The 18,017-nt window shown below is 50.3% G+C and overlaps 1 protein-coding gene across 2 annotated transcripts; it reads right to left on the bottom strand.

Annotated features, from left to right (window-relative positions):
* Nucleotides 1-2,234: 2,234 nt before the first annotated feature.
* RMDN1 (regulator of microtubule dynamics 1) lies at nt 2,235-17,906 on the bottom strand. 2 transcript variants are annotated; one of them, XM_081116946.1, is made up of 10 exons: nt 17,683-17,906; nt 15,407-15,524; nt 12,670-12,766; nt 10,922-11,081; nt 8,564-8,653; nt 7,814-7,869; nt 6,094-6,181; nt 5,074-5,104; nt 3,578-3,711; nt 2,235-3,200 (listed from the first exon to the last, which is right to left on the bottom strand). In XM_081116946.1, exons 1-10 carry the CDS (start codon nt 17,809-17,811, stop codon nt 3,153-3,155), a joined length of 951 nt encoding a protein of 316 aa, XP_080973072.1. In that variant the 5' UTR covers nt 17,812-17,906; the 3' UTR covers nt 2,235-3,152. The 2 variants fall into 2 exon arrangements, with proteins under 2 accessions (XP_080973072.1, XP_080973073.1); XM_081116947.1 differs by lacking the exon at nt 17,683-17,906 and adding an exon at nt 16,240-16,295.
* Between the last annotated feature and the right edge of the window lie 111 nt (nt 17,907-18,017).

The following is an 18,017-nucleotide window of genomic DNA, read 5'->3' as shown; positions in this document are numbered from 1 at the left end:
AATTAAAAAATAAAAAATCTAATGTGTATGACAGAGGGTGATGCCCAGTCCTCAAAAGTGCTGCTTTAGGGGCCCCACCCAGAGCTCAGTGACACCCAGGGGCCCCAGGAGCTTCCAAGGGCTGTCCCCTCCCCACTGCAGGTAAGAAACCACCATGACCAGCTTTCTGGATCCTTGTCAGTCGCCCCCCCCCCCATCTGACAACAGAAATGCAGACCTGCAGGCAGGGCCCCTTGTCCTGACCTGTCCCGGCGGAGCACCAGCATGGGCCGGGCCCCAGGCACAGTGCACCTCCTCCACCAGGTCCCTGCTGGCCGGCCCTGGACAGAAGCTCTGTTCTCAGTCCGTCCTTGGTTAGAGCCGAGAGGGCTGAGGAAATGGCTCCCCCATAGCCGGGGTTCACCCAGCTCTCATCCTCAAAGCAGATAGGGTGCCAGGTGTCAGCCACAATGATGTCATGACTCCTACTTTTTTAATCTTCACTCAAGAATACTTTCTCCATTGGTTTTTGGAGAGACAGAAACACGAGACATCAACTGGTTGCCGCCTGCAACCCAGGTATGTGCCCTTGACCAAAATCGAACCCGAGACCCTCAGTCCTTGGGCTGATGCTCTAACCACGGAGCCAGACTGGCCGGGCTCCCTCCACTACTCTTCATCCATCCAACTCAGTCCCCTGGAGGTGTCTGTACACGGACCCATCAGGCCTCCCTCCGCCTCCATGAGGCTCCTGTGTAGGAACTGCACCCTCAGTCACAGTTCCCAGCCTGAGTGCAGGGCATCTGTCACATGACCCCATGGCCCTCACCAAAGTCATCACAGTGACGCCCAGGCACACAGGCCAACGCAGGACCCAGAGTGAGCACCGCAGGAAAGCAAAAAATGCCACCAAACTGATGTTCCAACAACAAAGACAAGCCCCCAAGGGGTGTCTCCTGCATCCTAGCTCAGCACAGGGGAGCACAACCAGGTGACAATGGCAGTTAAGTGCTTGCTGATGCTCGGTGACTCCTCCATCCAGCTCCATGAGCTGGGTGTTTCTGGGTTTCCCGTTGTCATGACACTTGCTTTAGAGAAGAGAGTCTGGAAAGAGCCTTTCTTACAAAGTCCACAGATCAAAACTCTGCCAACAAGAAGCTGACTCTTCTGGGTTCTTACAGGTCAGCAGCCCCTCTGGAAGGCCCTCTTGTCACAGCCTCAGAAGGGAGCATGTCCACAGGGGGGTCAGTGTGACCACCCGGCCGTCCACCATTTCCCAGACAGAACACATTTCTGAGCACGCACGAGAAGGGGCCTGGAGGTGGGCCGGGCAGGAAGGACAGTCAGGGTTAGGGAGCAGGTGCAGGTCTAAGCCAAGGGAAGACCTGGGGCATCAGGCTCCTAGGAGTCAGAAGAAACGACATGCACAGGACCGAGCCCCGTACGGGAGAGGACGGAGCTGACCAGCCCCACAGGTCCAGCAAAAGCACGACTGGGTGCCCAAAAGGCAGGAGATAGCCCTAAGGTCACAGCACCAAAGATCCCCACAGCCCACCTACCTCTCCTGGGTCAGGTCAGACGAGCGGGAATCCACTCAATGAAATACAGTGAAACGATCTCTGAGGTCACTCACTGTCCAATTCCATGTACAGAACTACTCAGTGACAAAGCTAGAAAACGGTCCGGACGGGGGTGGGGGTGACTCGGACAACCAAGGGGGCTCTGTGATGCTGAGGCCACGGCAGGCAGTCTCCACGTGAGACAGAACCACACACCACACATGAGCACTCGAGGCTGACGTGACAGGGTCTGGCTGCTGTGGTTACAGCCACTGACTCGTCAGTGCAACTTCTGAATCTGCATTTCAAAGTGAAAAAGCACTTGGAAGCTCTGAAGCAGCAGCAGACGGCCTCTCAAAAAGCTTTTCACCGAGGCACCTCCACAAAGGCCTGCAGAGAGAATTCTACCCACACCCCTCACCTCCCTGCTTACCTGCCAGTCCTGCTGCTTAGCTCACAGTTCTCATCTCCACAGAACCCCCTCAGGGTCACTCTACATGAAAGCAGAGAAGGCCCAGCACACACACAACCAACGGGGGCCTTGAGAGGAGGGGGACCAGTGGTTTTCAAGTGGGTTCTGTAAGGCCGCCAATGAGAGCAATCGAAGACCACTGGGCTGGCCAGTTCAGTCACTTTTGAGGAAAAAGATGGGGAGTGTTTCAGATCACAAAACAAAGGCAGATCAAATGCAACGTGTGATGTCTGCACCCTGGTTTTAATCAGCGTAAGGTGTTACGGGTCACTGGAGGAATTGAAAGGCCTGCGTATCAAACCACGAGAAGTCAGGTGAGTTCTCCAGTTGTGATGATGGACTGTAAGGGGTCTGTGCACCCAGACGACGAGGGGTCAGGACTTGACTATGTCGTCTGTAGTTAACATCAAGGTTCAGGAATACGTGACCACACACACACAGGCAGAATCTACGTGTGACCAAACACGCAGGCGCACACGTGTGGAGAGCAGCAGAGAAACAGTACGTGCCCCAGGGTCACGGGGACACCACACCTCCCTAACCTGGGGAGTCTGCCACCTGGACACTCACAGTCAGGATGCTCCTTTTCGCAAAGGTCAGACTTTGTAGGAGGCACTGTCTGTCTATTTAAACACCTTTCATCCCACTTCTCCCTCCAGTTCTGGGTTCCTGTTCCCCCATCAGGGAACAGAACCTGGGCTCTGTCCAATCACAGACCCCCAACTTGTGAGACCACTTGTTTCCCATCCTCCTGACGGGCTCCCCCCAGGCAGCCTGGCTCCCAGATGCATCATTTAACTGCTTTACACCCAGAACCCCAACTCCCACCCTCCTGACTCCCACTGGCCCCTCTCTGCAAGGTCTCAACTGGAAACCAGTCCAGCTTGAAAGTGCACCCCACATGCCCTCCACCCCACGTGACCGGCCCTCAATGCCAGACGGCCTGGGACTGCTGGTGTTCCAAGCCACGCGGCACCTCCACCACCTCACGGCATTATTTCTGTTGTTTGTGGAGAATCCTATGTATTGTTACATGGTCGCAGCATCAGGGGCACTGAGAGACCAGCGAGAGCAGTCACGGTCACACACGTATAATTGACAAAGGGCAGGTTTCCCAGCTCGCCCGCTTCTCGGAACCAGCCTCAGTTCTTGCCAAGACCTGTGAGCAACTGAGCGGCTTCTGTCTGTATCTAAAACAGAAACACACACAGCACAGCAGAGGTCAGCTTGTGAAAGGTAAGGTCCTAGGTGGACTGCAGCTCCCAAGTTTCCAAAACCCAGGGAAACACATCATAGGAGCAGAATTTCCCAGCAGTGCCTTGGGGGGCTCTGAGAGACTCCACCCCAGGACCACTGCCGTCCCTGGCGTTTTCGAAGCCTCAGGCGATCAGCTGCATGTCACAGGACTGAGGTGGTGCTGCAGCAGGGGCTCCGCAACACCCGTAATTCATGCCTGGGCCGCGCTGCTGTTTTCAACCGCGCACTCGGACACCTCACGTTTCTACGGAAGGCTCTTCGCCGAGCGGAGCCCCACGGGAACCCCTCCCTCCATCGCTGCGGACGGTACCTGCTTGTCCTCCTCGGTGCGGGCTGGGTAGTCCTTGGCCTTCAGCAGCCAGAAGGCAGCGAGCTTTCTGTTGTGTAGCTTCAGGTACGTCTTTCCTAACAGAAGCAAGTTTTTGCTGTAGAAGTTTGGATCCACTGTTCATAAGAAAGAAAAATTTATCTCAGATGAAACAGCACTGCTCTTATTTTTAAAAGCTTCATTTTTTTCTGGTCTAAATCCCCATGATTCTTGTGGTAACTGACCAGCTAACGGGGACACTCTTGTTCAGCTGTTCCTCTCTCCAGGATGTGTAGCAGTCAAGGTCACGGAGCACCTACAGGGCGCGAGGCTCTGCTGCCTCTCATCTGTGGCAGGTGGGGTGCGAGGGGACTGCCCCTCACCACCTGTGCCCCGGCTGCACCCTACGGGCTGAGAACAGCACATGCCCTCAACACACCTCCTGAGTGAGAGAAATCGAGACACCACACGCTACACGCTGGACCTGCGTGCGCTGAGTGGGGCTGCCTGCAGGCACATATCAAACAAAATCTCTGCTCTCTTGGAATTTATACTGAAAAGGAGAGAGAAACATGAGCACAGTGAAATGTGATGTGGAAAAGAGTTGACAGGTGTCCAAGTTCTAAAGTGTGATGAGAAACCAGAGCAGCAGCCAACTCCAGGGGGTTACACCTGGGCTGCGCGGAGGGGAGCAGGTGGAGAGCACGGCTGGCCGAGGGCACCGCCAGCGCCAAGTCTACGGAGGAAAGTGCGGCTGCTCTCACACCCTCGTTTACTCTTACAGACTCCGCCTATCTCCCTGCAAATCCTACTTGTCTGGGTAGTTCGCCTCCACTGCTCCCTAACCCAAACCTGCTCTACTTCCTTCCTGGGACCGTATCTGCAAGACGTCGCGTGATGCTCAGGTTTCCTCGAGGGAAGTGTGTTCATCCACTCATCCCAGTCAGCAAGTCTGCCCAGGACCAGGCGAAACAGTCCCACCTCCCCTGCGTTTAGCCTCAGACACGTGGACACGCGTTCCCACGGTGGTGAGAGCGCCCCGAGGAGGAAGTTGCAGGTGCTAAGGGCAGAGGCGGGACCCCTAAACCAGACGAGGGCCATAGGAGGGCTGCCTTACACATGACCTTCAAGGTAACCCCCAGAGAAGGGTCAGTGACTGAGGATTACTTTAGCTCCAGGAGAGCAAGACCACGTTTAAGGAAATCAATAAAATATATTAAAAAGATAAAGTCACTATTTAAAAAAGGAAAAAATATGTCTGCAATTTTTGTCCAGTGCGACTATCCAGAGTGGCGGCCCGGCCCGGCCTGGCCCAGCCCAGCCCAGCGGGCCTACTTCTTACTCAAGTGATCGTTACTGAACAAAACCTTAAAGACTGTTTCATGGTGCCTAGTGCAAAGCTGTGTTGGAATAAAGTATCTTTGTTTTAAAATTCCTATTACATATAAAGCGTTCACACAATTTTAGCCGTATTAGTATCTGAAATAAAAATATTTTACCTTGTTCTGCCCTTTGAAAGTAGCCTAAGGCCTGTAAAACAGAGAACCCAAACATCATGAAAATGGTTAAAACACTCAATATTACAGAACGTTTTCTCAGAAACTATTCCTACGTTACATACAAGCCAAGAAGTCAAGGAAACCCCTTGACATTATGGTCCACCCATAGCACCAGCTAACAGGCCACGCAGGGCCCTTCCAGCCGTAACTCCCAGCACAGCCTTGCGGCTGGGGCAGGGGCGGAGCGTCATGTGCAGCTCGGCTGCTCTGATCTCTTTCAAGTCCCAACAGCAACCACCCGAGAAAACTAGACAGAGCCAAAGCTGCACCTCCTCAGTGACGCATGGTCGCACCCGGGAGTTAAAATCCTTCATCACTGAAATTCCTACATTAACGTGACTGAGTCAGAAGGGGCTGATTCTCTCTGACTCAAACTGTTTGTAACACACTGACTGACTCTGATTTCTTAAAAACACACCTCATTTGTTACAGTGGAGCTACCTTTTCTCTTAGCATGCACTCTTTCCAGTAGCGATAAGAATCCCCAGCTGCGTGCGGCCACCACCTCTCAATAGGAGCCACGTGAGACTCCTCCCCAAGCTCTCCAGGGAGCAGCGGCTCCTCATGAACGAGGACTGGGAAAGCCACTTCCATTGCCCATTTCCTCACTCTCAACATTTTCTGATGAGTAAACCCAAAACGTTTGCCCAGGAATCCCTCTCAAAGTCCCTTCAATAGCACCTAAAAAAGTTACTGACTCAAAGTCGTGGTCTCTCTGGCAGGTAAAGGACGAGCTATGCAGAATGTGCCCCTGGAGCACACTGAGCATCAGGGGCTGTACTTCCTGTCCTGTTGTGACTTTCATGTGGCCCAAGTTTCAAGTGGAAAATGCAGGCAGCTGTTCGCTGTGGGCATCAGAGCCTCCACAGAGAGATGGACCCTGAGTCACGGACACAGTGAAGATTGGGCAGCCACACTGACCAGTCCCCACAGAGCCCTGCAAGTGCCCACATCACACACCTCCTCGTAGGTGGAGCTGGGAGGGGCTGCAAACAGCACATTGGCAATTCTTCTCTGATACCATGGCATCTCGGCAAACGTGTAACACCTGGAATAAAGGAAGGCCACATGTCCAACTACACTTTCTCGCTCAGAGAATCAGCCACCCTAACAGATATACAGGGAGTCCTCTGTTGTCTGTTTAAACAATGTGTTCTGGACACAATATTTAGGGGTTAACACTCATACCGAATTACACAAAGACTGACTACACTGCTCTATCCACCAGGTCGGCCTTGTGATCAACGTGAACAGGCAGGACAGCAGTGGTAACAGCAGTGCCATCACTGGCCCTGATGCCCACGCTGTCCCAGGTGCTGAGCTCCCCGAGTCCCTCTCCTCTTCTCTCCTCTTTGTCTCCTCTCCTCACAACAACCCAAGTTTCTACAACAGAAAAACTCAGAGAAGTTAAAAAAAGATTAAGAAAAAAGACAAAACTGAACATGAGATGCATAAAAAACGACAACCAACAGCGTTAAGGGCGTATGTTTAAAAGCGCGAGGCAAACAGCTGCCACCTGAGGACCCTGACCCCTCTCTGGAGCAGGAAAAGTGCAAGACCTTCGGTGAGGTGAGCCCACCTTTGTTCACTGGCCTCTGACTCAGTGACCGCAGGTGTCTGGTTAGTTTATGTCCTTTGTCCTGCAGAAGACCCCTGAGAACAGTTTGACACAGGCCTGCTTAACTGTGACCTCTTAGGAGACAGTATTTAGCTCAACAGAGGTGAGCCTGTGTCCAGAAAGCCTCTTAACCCAGCAGGTCACCACAGAGCACACTGGACAGGCTATAGGAAACCAGGCGACACCGAGAGCCAGGTGACTCACTCTCAGATTGTCAGATACACCTGAATGTGGGAAGCAGAGGCCGAGGCTCCCTGAGCTCCCCCCATTTCACTTCTCCTGGTACAGAACAGTCATTCCCAACAGAGAGAATGGAGTCTGCCATGAAGTTCTAATGCCTGTTTAGTCTCAGCACTAAACAGTCATCCTCCTGTATCCATGGGTTCACTTGCCACAGCTTCAGTTACCATGGTCCACCTCGGACCAAAACTACGAAATGGAAAATTCTAGAGATAATTCATGATTTTAAACTGCACACCCTTCCAATCAGCGTGATGAGACCAAAGGTGACTGGCAGAGTCCCACTCTAGACGTGAACCGTCCTGTGTCCAGTGTTCCCACACTGCCGACGATCCACTATGAGTCACTCAGCAGCCGTCTCAGTGCTCACACTGACCGTGGAGGAATCGCAGGGTTGTGCTCAGGCCCCCAATTTTACTTCTAACAGCCCCAAAGCACGAGAGTGGCAATGCTGGCCAGCCAGACCCACCTCAGAGAAGCCATGGAGCTTCCTCAGGTGAGAAGGTGTCTCCCGGAGAGAACAGTCAGGGCTGGGTACCCCCTGCGGTTTCAGGCAGCCACCGGGGTTGTGGACATATGCCCCGTGGATAAGGGGGGGTGACTGTACTCGTTTCTAAATGGATTCAGTAACAATGTCTAACATGATCACAATCAAATTTAGTATTTTCTAACAACACATGCACAGCTGCTGGTTAATTTAATGGATTAAGCACTCCCGATTGCCAAGAGATATTTTAAAACAGCTTACATGTTTTTTTAAACACTACAAAATAAGATCATACTAAGTACCACTGAAATAGTTATTCAAAGAAGTTTTCTTACCAAATACCCATTAGGTGAATCGAGGTAGCATCTTTAGGGTTCAATTCAATTGCTTTCTAAGAAAAAATGAGAAAGTCAAATCATGTTTTCTAAACAGCAGTGAGAACTGTTTACTGAGGAAGCAGGATGTGAACATTTTTTGCGTCTTCCCTGATAACCACACCAGTTTCTCCCTGATCCTGTAACTGGTCAGATTTGCTTTGGTGCACAACTCATTCTGAGGCTACTATTTCACAGGGTTAAGAAACTGATAACAGAGATTCTCAAGATGACAAAAACATAAAATTTTAAGTGAAACTAATTTAAAAACAGTAAGAATCTATAGGTCTCACTGCTTCTTCTAAATTAAAAAAAAAAAAAAAAAAAAGGACCACACCTCCTTCTATAGACCCCGTCCAGTCCCCTCCCACAGACTCAGCTTTGGCCATATGACCTGTGTGACAAGTGTGAGGCAGGTTTGCACACAGACTTTCCCCCGGACGCTTACTCTTGGAGGCCAGCGACCATGTAGTAAAGGGACAGAAGCCACTGGAGACCAGGGGCTGTCCATGCACCTGCCCTGAGGGGCGGGAGAGTGCAGCCCCAGGGAGCTCCGCCGCACCATGCAGAGCAGGAGCATGGGTGCTGTCAACCACGGACCGAGAGAGAACCCGCCACTGCTGAGCCCGCAAGTCTGAGGGGTCTGCTAAACTGCAAGGGGTGAGTGAAACAAACCTACGAGAAAGCCACACTTGCTCAGCTCACCAGTACCTCAAAGTGCTCCTTGATGACATAGGCATTTGCGATTTTAGCCTTGATGCCTTCGTAATCCCCGACATCACTAATACAGATGGCAAACCACTGAAAACAGAAGAAAAAGGCACAAGGATAACAATGTCCGTTCAATACAAGGTAATACTAAGTAACTAAACACTGTATCAAATGCACTGGAGCAGAGAGGAGAGGAGAGGACTCGAGGAAATCACACGTCACACACAAGAGGACACGCAGGGAGCAACAAATCTCTAAGAAAGTCGTCAACACTATGCGGAGTGATTCATGTCGAGGGTCTGGTTATAAATTTAGAAAAACCCACGACTCCCTACCTACCATTTTATTTCCTGTCCTTTCTAGGACCCGCCTCCTCCCACATCTGCATTGTTATAGTAACAGCAGCCACACCTGCTGACGGTGACCTTGTCCCCACAGCCAGATGGGACGACAGACCCACACCTGAGCTGCTTCCCTAGGAAGGATCCACAACACCCCCGATCCACACCCCAGCTGCTGCAGGGAGCCTGGGGCTCAGGGTGAGAGAGTTCACAGTGAATGAGGTAGACGGGGGGACAGCAGGGGAGCTGGCAGCCTTGCAGCCATGAGCTAGTGCTTCCTGGAGCCTAAACGCCCCCTACCCGAGTCCTCAGGTTCTGTGAACTACAACAGTTTCCCACAATAAACATCCCTCTTTCCTATTAGAGCTTATTTCTCTGTGATTTTAATAACTTTAATCAGAAAAATTTTAACTCAAACTTCTGTTTAAATCTATTCTCCACCAAAATATTTTGTTACCTTTCAATGTTTATTAAAAATAAGAAAAACTATTTAAAACACACACACACCCCTCTATAGACTATAGACAGACCCTAATCCAGGTGACTGGAAGGGTCGCACAGGGTCTCACACCTGATGCTCTGAGCTGCTCCCTCATCTCAGGACTGGATCAAGCCACCTTCTCTCACGTACCTGTCACCTACGTGCAGAGCAAGCACTCTCCTGATGAGGCTGCATTTCGTGACTTACAGAAAATTATGGACCAGCCAGAGCTGATGGCAGGAGCAGTGACCATGGGTGGTTTTATTTCCATATTTGTGCTCTTCCTTCAATTTCTACAATGTCTACGTCTATACTGAGTTCACATCACTTTTAAAGGAAACTTTTAAGCAGATGTTCCAGCCAGGAAGGGGCTACAGACACTACACTCACCTTCCTGCCTGAAACACTAAAAACAGACAAAACATGAGAAATAAAGACTCTCAAGATACCACACAGCAGGCGAGAGATTCCTAAGACGGGGTGAGTCCACCAGCTTCCCCTACAGCGGGAGCCAGAGGAGAATCCCACTCCAACCCCGTGCCGGGAGCTCCAGCCAGTGAAACCCAGCAAAAGAAAGGAAGGAAAGAACAAAACTAACTCTCTATAGATGACATGGTCTTATACAGAAAACCCTAAGCAATCCACAATTCATACGTTTTGCAAAGCTACAGGACATGAAGTCAATATGCAAAAGTCAGCTGCATCCCTATACACGAGCAACCAACAGCCTGAAAACAAAATTCAGAAAACAATTCCAATGACAATAGCACCAAAAGATACAAAAGGAACCTATGTCTGTCAACAGAGAAAAATGGGTGCAGGAGAGGTGGTGTGCACGTAAGGTGGGTACAGGAGAGGTGGAACACAAGTACAACGGAAGGCGACTCAGCCACAGGAAGAATGAAACCATATCAGTAACAACATGAATGGACCGTACTCTGGGCCACAAAAGAAGTCTCAACACATTTAAATGATTTGTACCTGTTTTATCCTTAATATACACCAGTGTGCATGGGGGAGCAGTGGGGGGGCAGCCCCTAAAGGGCGCTCTCGGAAATGTATCTCAATGGCCAGCGGCTCTACCGAGGACCGTCCAACATGGTCAAGTGATGTCCTCACCCAGTGCCAATAAGGCCCTGCGCTCTCCCCAGTGTCCACTGGGAACCACAGCACTAAACCAGTCAGGAAATCCAGGAACCAGGGAGTCCCAGGTGGAAAGCGACATGTGGTCTCAGACCAGAAACGGAAGGCGAGGAAAATGAGAAGGCACCTGTCGAGCGCTTGTACCCTGGGGTCAAGGGACAGGATTCCCGAGCCAGTAACACACCTGTGTCGAGGTGGGCACTCATGGGAGGAACTTATCAGACACACAAACGAAGGTCAAGTGTTCAAGACGCAAAGGAAAAAAGTTCCTAAAATGCCTCTTCCCTACTTGAAAGTAGAGAATGTTCCTTCGTATGTCGATCAGGGACAACAGACGAGCGAAGACAGTGCACCCTCAGGATGTGGTCCCCGTTGTTACTTCAGGCACCTCACCTTGTGAGCCGCAAAGCTGGCTGCGTTTTCCTCTAGCGCCCTCTCTGCGTACTTCAGGGCCTCGTACACCAGGGCCTTTTTCTTCTCTGCTGAGGTTCCGCTAAGCTGAGCAACATCCCGCGATGCCCGAGCCAGACGCCACAGCAGCTCTGCATCTTCACTAATTTGAGGTAAATATAAAAGCACCATTTTATTGATTTTGCAGAGGAAGGGAGAGAGAGGAGAGAGAAAAACATCCACAGGTTGCCTCCCATATGCGCCCCAACCTGGGACTGAACACGCAACCTACATGCCCTGACCAGGAATCAAACGGCAACCTTTTGGTGTACAGGACGATGCTCATCCAACTGAGCCACCGGGCCTGGGCTAAAACCACCACTGAAGCTTGCAGTTTAAACACTGTAAAAGGTCACATCACTAAGGAATACACTGGTCTTTCAGGCCAGCAAGGGCACAGCCAGAAACACGGTACCAAACGCCGTTGTTCACAGAAGTTTATTCTTCTCACACGACTTTATTTGCTAAAATTTCCTACAAAACACCCAGTATTACCCATAAATATTAACCTGCCTGAAATATCTAAAATACCACCTTCCTTAAATCTCTGTGTTTGAATTCTCTGAACACCAGCCCTCTGGAATGTGGCATATAACACGAGACTGCACGCACGGACCTCAGACAGAGCAGCAGAAACGGTGGCCTGGCAGACAGCGTCTGATCTAAAGCACAAACTGCTGTGCCTCAGTCCCCCCCTCAACACTGTCCCTGCACACACAGGCATGCGATACACTCGTCTCAGTCAGTGACTGAGCACAGTGCCACTCCAAACAAACCCCTGCCTGAATGAGCCATCCACGTCACTTAAACAGAATTATATAAAATAAGCAAGGGTTAATAAGTAAAATAGTAACCGCAATTAAAAGGCAGAAATAGTTTTAAAATTAACCTTAAATTCCTCTTTATTAAATGTCTGCCTTTAAGCCTACTAAGCTATATACAGGAAGGAGCAAGAGTAGCTTTACAGTTGTTTGTATGGAAAAAGAATACAAGAATAAACTCTGCCACCTGTATGAACAACTGTAAACCTACATTTGGTCCACCAGTGTTCCTTCTCCTTCTTAAAATATTTTTATTGATTTTTAGAGAGGAAGGGAGAGAGAAACATGCCTCCCATATGCGCCCTGACTAGGAATGGAACCTGAAACTTGGGTATGTGCCCTGACCAGGAATCAAACTGGTGACCTTTTGGTGCAGGGACAATGCTCAACCAACTGACCCACACTGGCCAGGACATGTCCTCGTATTTTTTGAAAAGGAGGTATTTGTAGTTTCTCTAAAAAACTGCTTCCAAAGCAACACACAGGCTCTCCAGGGAAGGTACACAACTATCCCAGAGCATTTAAACCTTACATCATTAAAATACTTATTTAAAGGAGAGAGATACAATATAAATGACATAAACAGGTACTCAGAGACTTACCTTGTATGGTCCAAAACATAGTAACAAAATGAACAAAGTATTTCAACATTCCAACAGAGTAAGTAGAACAACCTTCTAAATAAACTATGTAGCATTTCTGAGTAACATAAGAAATAGCTATAACCAAAACCTTAAGAAATATTACTTTGGAGTAAAAAACCTTTAAAGAACTATGAAAACGTCCAGCACCAAGACCCATGTTAAGTGTTGAATTTAACACAAGACTATTCAGGAGACCACAGGCCCAGGCCCACTGCATGCTGCTTACCTTTCCTTGTACTGGGCCAGCAACTGATAGAGTTTCTCCGTCTCTCCACTCTCATAGAGGTAATCTGCCTGTTGGAGGATTTCTTCAACTCTAAAGGCTATAAGAGAAAAAAACACAGTAAGGTCTACCCAAGCCAGGTGGCAACAGTTCTAAGAAACACTTTCATAGATGAGCAAAGGTAATCAGATTCAAAACTTGCTAAGTAGCAGCCATTGTGGAAAGCGATAACAGAACACCCACAGTGCTGAAAATTATGAACTTGCATGGACTGCGCCACACTGTCTACTAGATTCTCTTCATGACCCCACTTATACAGACACTTTACGGAAAAGAGGCAAATCTATCATCAGAACTTAGATAAAATTAACGACAGAGAATGTGAAACATACGTCACTGAAGCTGCTTCAACCAACCCATCAACTGGTTTAGACATTACCCTGCACACCTAACCCTACCCACAGTGGAATGCTCTGAGCTGGCTGGGTACTGAGCTTCAGATATTCCTGTTACTACTAAGGGGCAGACACTGAATTCTGTCCTATGTAAGGGTGCTCACCACGCAGCCCTGATGACTCCTAGAACCCATTACAGAATTCTGACCTATGAACTGGAAGATAATACATCTGTGTTGTTTTAAGTCACTAAGTTTGTGAAAACGTGTTAGAGGTGAGAGAAACCTATACAATATTAAATACACTGATCTGTGCATTTAAATACATCTGTGTGCGCATGTGGCATGTGTGAGCAGCAGAGTGACATTTAAGTCTACTCACGGATTGCTCTCCCATTCCCCGAGGAGCCTGACAGAGATCCCTGTCCCTAATATGACCCAGGAACTCCACAGTCACCACCTAGGTAATTAAAAAAAACATGTTTCCCGGCCACCGTGGCTCAGCAGTTGAGCATTAACCTAGGATCCAGGAGATACAGGTTCGATTCCTGGTCAGGGCACATGCCCGGGTTTCGGGCTCGATCCCCATTGATCGGGCAGCCGATCAATGACTCTCTCTCATCACTGATGTTTCTATCCCTCTCTCCCTCTCCCTTCCTCTCTCTGAAATCAACAGATATATTTTTAAAAAATGATAAAAGTTCAACTTTTTGCTAGCATTATTTTTCTATAGCTTCTAAACCACTTATCTCCAACTTCTTTGATACAGTTCTGTGTGGTTTACAAGGAAAGAGGCACTTACTCTGATACTACAGACCCACACAGCACTGGGGTGGAGCGTGCAGACCACGCTCATCTCTGCCAACCAGCTGTGTGTTTACTGGTTTAATGCTCTGCACTTCTCCTGAAAATAGTTAAAAATAAGCTATGTTACTGACATAAGAGACCATTGTCTATCACTCAAGCATTTCATAAGGTGCTGAAGGCACAGCCAGGCCACACGACCCAGCTGCCATGATGGAGCTCTCACTGCGATGAATGGTCTCCTGGCTGAAAGTAATCTGGGCTTTGCTTCCAAGTGCTATTTGCTGCTCAGGAGCACCTACGCTTTGCACTCATTTCTGCCATGAGGTGGCGCTAATGCACACCACTCAGGGTGAGATGCAGAAAGAGATGAAAGTTCTAATCTCTGCTCTCACACTGACATTGAAAATATTTAACTTGGTGAGTCTTTTGTAAAATTAGTCTTCTAATGGCACACTGGCACGCGCGCGTGCGTACACACCCCCCCCCTTAAAAGTACACCCACTGAGCACAACTCTCAAGGATACCTTTTTTAACACCTAATACTCTAGTGAGATAATACGCTCTCCCTAACAGCTCCACAAGCTGCTGTGAATACTGAAAGCTGTGGTGAAAAGTTCAGGAGCTTTAAGCCCAGTGGTTCTATTGCCGAAATGTCAGGAGCCAGTGACAATACCAAGTCCTTCTATTTTGTCCTTCGTGAAAATGGCACTTACAAGAAAGGTAAAAAACAGAGTTCTCATTACCTGTTTTTTTAAAGAACAGTCACAGATAAATACAATCAGGAACTAGTCATTTTTAGCTAATATTCTGAAATTCATCTACCAGAACTTTAAATAAAATCTCTGCTTCTTTCCCCACCTCCTTCATGATTACAAAGTGGGGCTGGGAAAGGGCCTAACCTGGCAATTAAGAGACTTTTTCTAATACGCTGAAATTTTGGCTCTGGCTACATATGCAATTTGTTTAAATTTAATTTTTAAAATATGGCAGCTCTTAATATATGTTTATCTGTAGTATGCCAAATAACAAATGTAATGTAATTTTTCCACTTTTCAACCAGTTGATATTTAGTACCAAACCGCATTGTTTATAAGTATTTCTATCTCACAGTAACTGGCATTTCTTAACTGTATCAAGAGTGTAACATGTTAGCAATAAGGAAACCAATCATATCGTTACGTAGCAGGGATTGGCAAAGTTTTTCTATACAGACCCAGACAGTAAGTACTGTATGTGGGTCAGATGTGGCCTCTGTGGGATATTCTTGTTTCCCTCCACAACCCCTCAATCCTTTAAAAATGTATCAAACACTCTTAGCCCAAGGGTCCTATAAAATTATAACATATTAATAGAGTATTTCTCACTGAAGGAGATGTAGTTATTAGAAGAATATATGTCAGACTGATGTGTAGAGGAAAGAAGAAAATACTCTAGCCTATAATAATGTCAGTTTTAGTATCTATTAAAAAATAAGTAAGTTACTAACCCAAACACGACACACACAAACCACCTCAGTGCTCCAACGGGCAGCTGACTCACCTTTGGCTGCAGCATGAACCACAGCAGCTGGAGAAAGGAGCTGGTAAGTTTCAAATCCCAAGTAGGACAAGGCTGAGAACATAAGGCTCCTTTTGAAAGCTCCTGGGTTTCCCATCACCTGTAGAAACAATATGGCCAGAGGTCATCAAACAGAAAATGTGAAGCAACTGCTACGGCAAGCAAGAATTACCTCACTTTCCTCCCACCCCCAAAGCAGTCAATCTTAAGCATACTGGAAGCTTAAAATTTGCCTCATCAAATTCCTCAGTAAAACTATTTCACGTTATTATTTTATAGGGAGTGCATATTCTTTTAAGATTCATAACCAAGGCCAAGGGTAGTAGCTTATCACCCTTAATCATGCCGGTAAGTGCTGACTGAAGAGGCATGGATATGCTAAATTGTATAAAATAAAAACCAAAACACCAACATATAATAATATCAGTCCTTTTTTTAAAACTAATTTTTTTAACTGACTGATTTTAGAGAGAGGTCTGTTTCTTACATTTCCTATATCCTCGGCTCAGAACGGACCCATGCTCAGAGTCAACACTCAGCACAAATTTGTCGAAAATTAAACATTCTGAGATGGGTGTTTTGTACAATAGATGACAAATAGAAAAGACAAGTGAAATGTCTTCTCCGCCCCTCAGAAGTAGCCTCCACTCTCTGCAAGCTCCTGGGAATAAATACCTCCAACTCAATGTATTGGCATCACGCTTAGAGAAAAACTTGTTAAAAGAAAAACGGAAACGATCAAGGCCTGAAACACACAAATAACTGGAAGAATGGTCATTGTTACAAAGTCCCAACTCCCTGAAAATCCAACACACCTGGAAGGAAGAGGGAACTTTTGTTACTGCCTGTGGCTTAGAGCAGAGGAGTTTTACTACATCGGATCCTGGAATAACATCCTCTCATTAGGAGGCTGATGAGATGCAACAGGGACTTAGCTCTCGTTTCTGTGGATGCGCCTGGGGAAGCAGGTATCTGACACAGGTGGACCTCAGGCCATCCCGCTTCACAGGTGTTTTGATTTCAACAAACTGAAGGCGAGACCCTGCACCAGTGAAAAGACCAGGCCTCGACTGACGGCGGTGACCTGGAGCCCAGCGCGTGATGTCTGGGGCTCTGCAGGACCCAGCACGTTCTGCTCTGTGCTTTCAGAGCCTGACCCTCGCTCTGCTGCTTCTCCAGCGTCCAGGGTTTCAGGGCACTGGCGGCTACACGGGCTCCGGAGACGGTCTACCTGCCACCAAACCAACATCTTTCCTGCTGAGACAGGGGCACCCTATTCACCGCACCTCAGCTTCCTCTTTTAAAAAGTGGTTAATATGAGTTCTCACCCGAAGGGTGGGAATGAAGATTAAAAAAGCGACGCCAAACACAAGGCAAACCCTCAATAGACGTCAGGTTCCACGAAGAGGCTTTAACTTCAGTGCTCCGGGGACACCTGCGGCTGGGCCGGTCCACGCTCAGCACAGCTCCTCCCTCCCCCCTCTGCGCAGGTGGCCGCGCACCGGCCCCCCTGGGCACCTGCCCACCGCTCACCTGCCCCCTGGGCACCTGCCCCCCTGAGCACCGGCCCACCGCTCACCTGCCCCCTGGGCACCTGCCCACCGCTCACCTGCCGCCTGGGCACCTGCCCACCGTTCACCTGCCTCCCTGGGCACCGGCCCACCGCTCACCTGCCCCCTGGGCACCTGCCCACCGCTCACCTGCCCCCTGGGCACCTGCCCACCGCTCACCGGCCCCCTGGGCACCGGCCCACGGCTCACCTGCCCCCTGGGCACCTGCCCACCGCTCACCTGCCGCCTGGGCACCTGCCCACCGTTCACCTGCCTCCCTGGGCACCTGCCCACCGCTCACCTGCCCCCTGGGCACCTGCCCACCGCTCACCGGCCCCCTGGGCACCGGCCCACGGCTCACCTGCCCCCTGGGAACCTGCCGACCGCTCACCTGCCCCCTGGGCACCGGGCCCTGCCCGCGAGCTCGCGGAGGGAGGGCCGAGCCCTTTCCCCCTGGGGCGCCCCGCTGAGCGCCGCGCAGACCGCGGCCCGGAGCCGCCTCCAGGGAAGCGCGAGTCCCGACGCCGCGTCGCGAGCACCAGGCCCCCGTCCTCCAGGCACCAGCCGGCCCGGACCCCGCCCCCGCCCCCCGCGACGCGGGTGAACCGGCCGCCGGAGTCGCCGCAAACCCCGGCGCCGCTTTCCCGGGGGCGGAGTCCGCGCGGGGAGGGGGACGCGCGGGACGGGGGGCCCGCGCCCAGGCGCTACCTGGGAGCCGTGGAGCCGCCGGGGCCCGCACGCGCCGCGCCCGTTGGCTGCGCCCGTCGGAAGCCGCGGTCCCGGGGCCGCGCCGCGCCTCGCGGGGAAACCGCGCAGGAGCCGCGCAGCGAGCGCCATGACCTCCTGAGGGCCGACGCCCGGCGGGACGGAAGCGCGTCCTCCCTTCTTGCCCGCGTGTCTTCCGGCGCAGTTTCTGCGCGCAACTTCCGGTGCAAGGGTCCGGCTCACACACGGCTTCCGGTGGGCGGGGCTGCCCGAGCGGGCGGGGCTTAGCGGGCCTCCCGCGCCTGCGCCGAGGGCCCTGGGCGTGAACCCCCGGGGCC

The sequence above is a fragment of the Miniopterus schreibersii genome (genome assembly GCF_964146895.1).
Source record: "Miniopterus schreibersii genome assembly, chromosome: 17".
In the NCBI taxonomy this organism is placed as follows: domain Eukaryota; kingdom Metazoa; phylum Chordata; class Mammalia; order Chiroptera; family Miniopteridae; genus Miniopterus; species Miniopterus schreibersii.
Note: the sequence above shows the minus strand (reverse complement) of the source record. Positions and strands in the feature narration are given on the sequence as shown.

Excerpts from the sequence above, each read along its gene's own strand:
- RMDN1 (XM_081116946.1), bottom strand. The coding sequence starts at position 17,811 with ATGGCGCTCGCTGCGCGGCTCCTGCGCGGTTTCCCCGCGAGGCGCGGC. Across the intron at positions 7,870-8,563 it reads TCATCAAGGAGCACTTTGAG|AAAGCAATTGAATTGAACCC; the intron begins GTACTGGTGAGC and ends ATTTTTTCTTAG. Across the intron at positions 3,712-5,073 it reads CTTTCAAAGGGCAGAACAAG|TGGATCCAAACTTCTACAGC; the intron begins GTAAAATATTTT and ends TCTTATGAACAG.